General features: G+C 39.5%; 1 protein-coding gene across 1 annotated transcript; it reads left to right on the top strand.

Moving 5' to 3' along the window:
• Positions 1–227: 227 nt before the first annotated feature.
• On the top strand, positions 228–4,121 carry LOC117625633 (probable glycosyltransferase At5g03795). The gene is made up of 3 exons (XM_034357163.1): positions 228–397; positions 581–929; positions 3,453–4,121. The coding sequence occupies exons 1-3, from the start codon at positions 237–239 to the stop codon at positions 4,119–4,121; spliced, it is 1,179 nt and encodes a 392-aa protein (XP_034213054.1). The 5' UTR covers positions 228–236.
• Positions 4,122–7,364: the final 3,243 nt, after the last annotated feature.

Below are 7,364 nucleotides of genomic sequence, written 5' to 3'. Positions count from 1 at the left end.
TCACAAGCTCCAGCTTTCACTTTCTCAAATAATCGAAGTGGTGCCCCAGCCCCTGCCCCTCAAATATTTGTGAGAAACATTCATCTCTCTCTCTCTCTCTCTCTCTGGATGTTGATTTTTTCTTAATTATATATATGTCTTAATTAATTTGGTTTTTGGTGTTTAATTAGGGAGTTGATGATGAAGTGCTAGAGACGAAAACCCAGCAAGTAGAAGGACCTAATAAAACAGTATCCATGAGCAGCAGCAGTCAGCTTGAAAAATTAGAAGCAAGTTTGGGTAGAGCAAGGTCTTCGATAAGAGAAGCGGCTAAAGTTAGAAACAAGACATCAACCCATCAAGACCCTGATTATGTTCCTCGAGGCCCCATATATCGGAACCCTAATGCTTTTCATAGGTATATGCATGCCCATCTCTACTTAATGTTAAACAAATACTTACGTTGTCAAATTATACATATCGTGCAACAAAATAAAAATTAAACATAATTAGTATGTAGTTAATTTACATTTGAACATCTTATGTTACTAGAATCTCATCTGTCCGAATCTTACTCGATCTATAAATAATTCACATGTAGGAGTTACCTAGAGATGGAGAAGTTGTTCAAGATATATGTTTACGAAGAAGGACAAATCCCAATATTTCATGACGGTCCATGCTTCCATATGTATTTAACAGAAGGCAGGTTTATTCATGAGATGGAGAAGGGTAAATTGTACCGTACAACAGACCCAAATCAGGCACTTGTCTATTTCCTTCCCTTCAGTGTGGTTAGAATGGTTCAGTTCCTGTATTTGCCTGACACATATGATCGAAATGGCATGAAGCTTGCGGTCATCGACTACATTAATCTCATTGCTCATAAGCATCCCTTCTGGAACCGAAGCCTCGGCGCTGATCATTTCATGCTATCTTGCCACGATTGGGTACGCATAACACAATTTTTCTAGTAATATATTTAATTTTCACTTTCTATTTTTACGTTGTGTGCACTCCAAATTGAATACTTTACAATTCTTTCTTCCAATTTTTCGTTGTGTGCACAGTTGAAGTGAGTGATGGTAAAGAATGAGTGTCAAAATCACTAACCTTAGAATTAAAATTATTGTCGGCCTTCCAAATTAATATATAACGACCCATACTTACCACATCCTGACGCTCCTCTTCTCTTATTTTGTCTTTCTGCATGTTGGTTTCATTTTGCATGTATAGGAGGAAAGGACCACTACAATTTGTGGTTTAGAGAAACCTAGCTAGCCAGCCGTCTTATCACTATATTCTCTTTGATAAAGGAAAAATAAAAAGACAACATGAAACCAATGAAAAACTTCTATAAAATTTTAAGGAGTAAATTGTCGAAATCCCCCTTCAACTAGTACCTTATTTTCAATTTGCCTCATGATTTCTTTTTTTTAGAAAATTAAGGGTCTGAACTAATTAATTTAGCCAATGTTCCTTTCTCCGTTAATGTGTTGCACGTTTCATTCAGTTTTCTATCAAATAGAATCACATGCATACCATGCTACTCTTGAGAGCAAATTCAAATAGAGTCACATGCAAGGTTCCATTAGAACTAACAAATCTAAAGGGCGCGGGGCGCGGTTTGAGTGGCAGGAGGAGAAGTTAGTCCTAACAAATCTAAAGGGCAAGGTTCCATTAGAACTTCTTTATAGTGATGTTTGGAGCCCCGCTCCGCATTCCTCTTTTGATGGTTTTTCTTATTATGTTATTTTTTTCGATCACTTTTCCAAATAAATATTGCTATACCCTCTTGAAAAGAAATCATATGTGTTTTCTATCTTTATCATCTTCAAAGCTCTCGTTGAAAGTTATTTCCTTATACACTGATGGTGGAGGGGAATTTATGAAACTCCAACACTTTCTCTCCTCCAATGGCAACACCCATCTCATTACACTGCCACATAAACCTGAATATAATGGTTTTGCCAAATGACCACATCGTCATGTTGTTGAAACTAGTCTCACCCTTCTTCATCAAGCCTCCTTACACCTCCAATAATCGTCATATGCCTTCAAAACTACCATCTTCCACATAAATCGCATGCCAACTGCCGTTCTTCACAATGACTCCCCATACACCAAAATCTTTCGTCAACAACCAAATTACTCTCATCTTCACACCTTTGGGTGCTTGTGCTTTCCATGGTTACGACCTTACAATTCCAACAAGTTACTTCCTTGTTCGCGACCATGTCTTTTTCTTGGTTACTCCACAAATCGAAGTGCCTACCTATTCCTTGATTTTTAATCCAATAAACTTTTTATTTCTCATCATGTCCAATTTGATGAGTCCATCTTCCCTCTTTCTCTTGTGAAAAACTCAAATTCTCATGTCTCCCTGGCTACTCCCAACCTGTGGTTTGCTCTTGCCCCTCCGGTTACTCATCTTCCAATCCATTTCCCCACCATGCTGCTATCCTTGGCCACTACTCCACGTATATGGCACCATACGAATCATCCATGGCTGCATCTACGGCCTCAGACCAGTACCTCTCCCACGCATAACTCCCACCCACCACCGATGTTGTCCCTCCTCTCCCGCCACCCAGTCCAATTAATTGTGGCATTGCCCACACAAATTCCATCCTTCCTCCAATAGTCAGCCTACCCATTCCACCATCTCTTGATCAAATTGAGCCCATATCCAATCCGGCCCCACCAGAACATGTCCCACAGCCTTCCCACCAAGTTTTCTCCATACTTATGCAAGAAATCCACTCGGTATGTGATGAACTTGATTTTTTGGTGTATGTTGATGACCTTATTATTACTCACAATAATTCCTCTCCTGTCATGCAGTTCATCACCACCTTGGTGTTGAAGTTGTTCCCAACAGTGCTAGTCTCTTTCTCTCCCAACACCAGTATATACGTGATATTTTGATCAAACCCAAAATGGATGTCGCAAAGGAGGTCAACACTCCCTTATCCACATCCAAACTCCGCGTCCACCACATTATTCTCTGGATTTGGTTATATATACATTTATTAACTAAACGCAAGTAGAAAAATGGTCTTGACGAACCCCATGGTATCTTTGATAGTGTGTGAATGAGAAAAACCCCTCATTATTCTTAACTTTAGCCCAAAAAAAGAAAAACTAAACGCAAAAAAATTATGTGAAAAAGATGTCTTATATTCCTTGAGATATTTCTCTATTTTATGAAGAACAAAAAAATATGTGATGGTTATTATTATTATTTCTCTTGCAATTATTAATTTTGGAAATAATTATATATATATTGGTAATTTCCTTTAATCATCAAAACCATAAAAGTTTAAGAAATAGTACCAAGTGCCTTAGTGGTTGTTTGTCCTTTTTCTTATTTAATATTTTATCTATTTTTTTATTAGAACATTATTTCTGATTAGCTTAAATAAGTTGAACAATATTAAATGAATTGGTTGATGCACTATTATTTTTTACAGGGGCCATTTACAACTGCATCTGTCCCCCATTTATTCCACAAGTCTATTAGGGTTTTGTGCAATGCCAATACTTCCGAAGGATTTAATCCCTCTAAAGATGCGTCGCTTCCAGAAATTAAGCTTCTGACATCGAAAATCCCAAGGCTTGGTGGTCAGCCTGCATCAAGTCGATCCACACTAGCTTTCTTTGCAGGCGGTCTGCATGGCCATATTAGGTACCTTCTTCTAAATGAATGGAAAGGCAAAGACCAAGATGTGCAAGTCTATGAAAAAGTTCCTTACGGAGTGTCCTATGAAGAAATGATGAAGAGCAGCAAGTTTTGCTTATGCCCAAGTGGGTATGAAGTAGCAAGTCCAAGGGTGGTAGAAGCAATCTATGCCGAGTGCGTCCCTGTGTTGATTTCAGATGGCTATATTCCACCTTTTGGTGATGTGTTGGATTGGAAGTCATTTTCTGTTCAAGTGCCAGTCAAGAATATATCTGACATTAAGAACATATTGATGAGCATATCCAATAGACAATACCTCAGAATGCAAAGGAGGTTGAAACAAGTGCAACGACATTTTTTGATGAATGGACCTCCTAAGAGATATGATGTTTTCCACATGATTGTGCACTCTATTTGGCTCAGGAGGTTAAACATTCGCATTCAAGATTTATTGATGTAAATTCATCCGATTTTATTGGTCACTCAAAAGGGGCTCATACTAACTTGTCATATAAAAATACCTTGTGCTCCTAATAAGAGATTTACTCTCTTGATATAATAATGTAGCTTTAGAAAAAATTATTCAAAGATATGCATTCTATTTTTTTCAATTCTTTTATATTGTATAACATGTATCTTTATATGACTAATTTCATTTATTTGGTTTTAAAAAAAATTTTGTACTTTATAAGATTCATTAATCAGATACTCTCATTGTTTTATGATAACCAAAATACAAATTCAATCTTGTACCACTACTACGATTTACAATTTGCGCGACGAAGACACTTTCGTCGCGCAAGAAGCACTGTTGCGACGAAAAAAAATTCCGTCGCGCATACAACAGAAAACTAGCGCAACAAAAGTTTTCGTCGCGGAAACAGTCTATGCGCGACGTAAATAAATTTCGTCGCGCAAAGGTGGTGAAAGAAAACCCGTTTATTTTGTTGGCGCCAAAATCTTGCGCGACGACAGAAATCGTCGCGCATAACAATATTGCGCGACAATTCCTACTATTCGTCGCGTAAAGATGGAAAGAAAATTGGCTCCTTTTATGGCGGCAAAAAAAATTTGCGCGACGAGAGTTTTCGTCTCAAAAGACAACTTAGCGCGACGAAAAAATTTACCGTCGCTTAAGAAAACGAGGGAAATTTATTTTTGGCTCCAAAATGCAGGGTGGATTAAATTTTTTTGCGCGACAGAAGTGCCTTCGTCGCGTAAAGTTTAATAGCGGTGCGTTCTTGCGCGACGAAATAATTTTATTTGCGCGACGAAAGTGCCACTTTGCGCGACGGAAGTTTGTGCGACGAATAATTGTTTTCGTCGCACAAAAAAGCAGATGTCGACACGTAATTGCGCGACGAAAATGTTGTTTTGTGCGATGGAAAAGTGGGTTTTCGCGACGGCATTTTGCGCGACGAATTTTGTTGTTCGTCGCGCAAAGTCCTTCTTCTTCATATTAGTATCTGCCATTGCAGAGGCAGAATGCAAAAATTGCATTCTGCCTCTCTCTCACTCTCCCTGCCGTTGCTCTGATGTGAATTCGGTACGTTTATTGGGTATGTATTTTTTGTCGTTAGTTTAAATGTATTAATGTAAATTCGTACTAATGCTATTAATTTTGTTCTCGTTAGGGATATTTGTGATTAGTGATTGGTGGAGAACGATTGAGAAGGTATGTTATTGTAAAAGTTTGTTTGTTATGTTTGTAATTTTTTTGTGAAGTTATATGTTTATAATGTTGTGAAATTGTGCGTGACGTAGCACAATGTGTTGTGATGTACGAAGTTAATTGAAATTAACTTCGTACTTTTATTTTTATGTTTAGTAACACGAAGTTTCCCGTTCGAGATTAGTTGGATTTCGTGCATGGATGCGTAAGGCATGACTGCGGTCCAATTAATTCTTGAATTGTCCCATTATTTGGACAGTTTGGTAATGCATAGTGTTGTCACATAATCTTCGGCTACAGGATTAGGTTTCGATTGTGGAGATTTCGGTGTCATCTCGGTACGCTCTTCGGGTGGTACGTAGGTATTTATACCTATGCCCACTTCAAGAACTGTGTCGAGATGCTGCCGAAATTAATCCACGTCGAAATCTAATCTCATGTAGCCGTAGGTTACGTGACAGGACTATGCATTCCCGAATGGGATAGGGCCCTTACCGGAGGCATAAGGTGACATTATAACTTCGCATGAAGTTGTTGTGATTGTTGTGTCGTGATTGTGGTTTCAGGAATTATGAGCAGAAGGTGGATACAGAACCCTAATAGATGCGCAGACGAATACTTGGATGGAATCGAGGATTTTATTGAGTTTGCACGTAGACACAACCCGGGTGCAACTAGAATCCGTTTTCCTTGTAGGAGGTGTAACAACACGTTGTTTGAGACAATTGAAAATGTTGGATTTCATTTAGTAAGGAATGGAATGATTGAAACATATAGCATTTGGAACCTTCACGGCGAACAAGTAGACCATGCTTCGACTTCAAATGCCCCAAGAGTGGACAATGTTGAACCTATTGGGGATCCTAATGATCAAGTCATGGGTATTATACAGGATGCTTTTCCATTCGCATCGACCAACATCAATCAGGAAGGGGAAGATGACGCGCCTACACCAATAGACAGTGCGGAGTTTGAACAGTATGAAAAACTGTTAAAAAATGCCAACCAAGAGTTATACCCGGGGTGCGAGAGCTTTTCCGTTCTCACTGCCATTGTGGAGCTAATGCACGGAAAAATAAAGTATCGTATGTCGAACTTGTGTTTCGATTACTTTTGGGGGTTTTCAAGAGAATGCTTCCGACGGACAATTGTTTGCCAAAAGACCATAAACATGCACAGAAGGTGTTGCATGGTCTTGGATTGGGTTATGAAAAAATCCACGCTTGCAAAAACAATTGCATGTTATTCTACAAAGAGCATGAAACGTTGGATACATGCCCTATATGCAATGAGTCGAGGTTCAAAATGACATCCCAGAATAGAACGACTAAGATACCACAAAAAGTGATGCGTTATCTACCCCTTAAACCTAGGTTGCAGAGATTGTATATGTCGACGCATACTGCCACAGACATGAGATGGCATAAGGAAAAACGGGTAGACGATGATGGGATGCGGCATCCTGCAGATGGGGAGGCATGGAAAGAGTTCGATCGAACGCTCCCCGAGTTTGCTGCTGATCCCCGAAATGTTAGATTGGGACTTGCCACTGACGGATTCAATCCGTATGGGGTTCTAAACCAACACCACAGCATTTGGCCGATTTTCGCATTCCCATATAATTTGCCGCCTTGGAAATGCATGAAAAAAGAATACATGATGATGATAACTGAGGATCCCGGCAGGTCAATTGATGTGTACTTAAGGCCTCTGGTTGATGAGCTGAAGGATTTATGGACAAACGGTGTTCGCACGTACGATAAATCAATTGGGAGGATGTTCACTTTGCGGGCAGCAGTTATGTGGACTGTGAATGATTTCCCAGCATATGCAATGGTTTCGGGGTGGAGCACAAAGGGTTATATGGCATGTCCTGTATGCAAGGAAGATGTAACTTCTGGTTGGCACGCAGGAAAAGTTTGTTACCTTGGTCATCGGAGATGGTTGCCATGGGACCACGAGTGGCGGAAAAAAGATAAAGAGTTCGACGGGAACACAGAGCGTCGCCTCAGACCTAGAGAATGGTCCGGT

The sequence above is a fragment of the Prunus dulcis genome, chromosome 4 (assembly GCF_902201215.1).
Source record: "Prunus dulcis chromosome 4, ALMONDv2, whole genome shotgun sequence".
Classification (NCBI taxonomy): domain Eukaryota; kingdom Viridiplantae; phylum Streptophyta; class Magnoliopsida; order Rosales; family Rosaceae; genus Prunus; species Prunus dulcis.
Note: the sequence above shows the minus strand (reverse complement) of the source record. Positions and strands in the feature narration are given on the sequence as shown.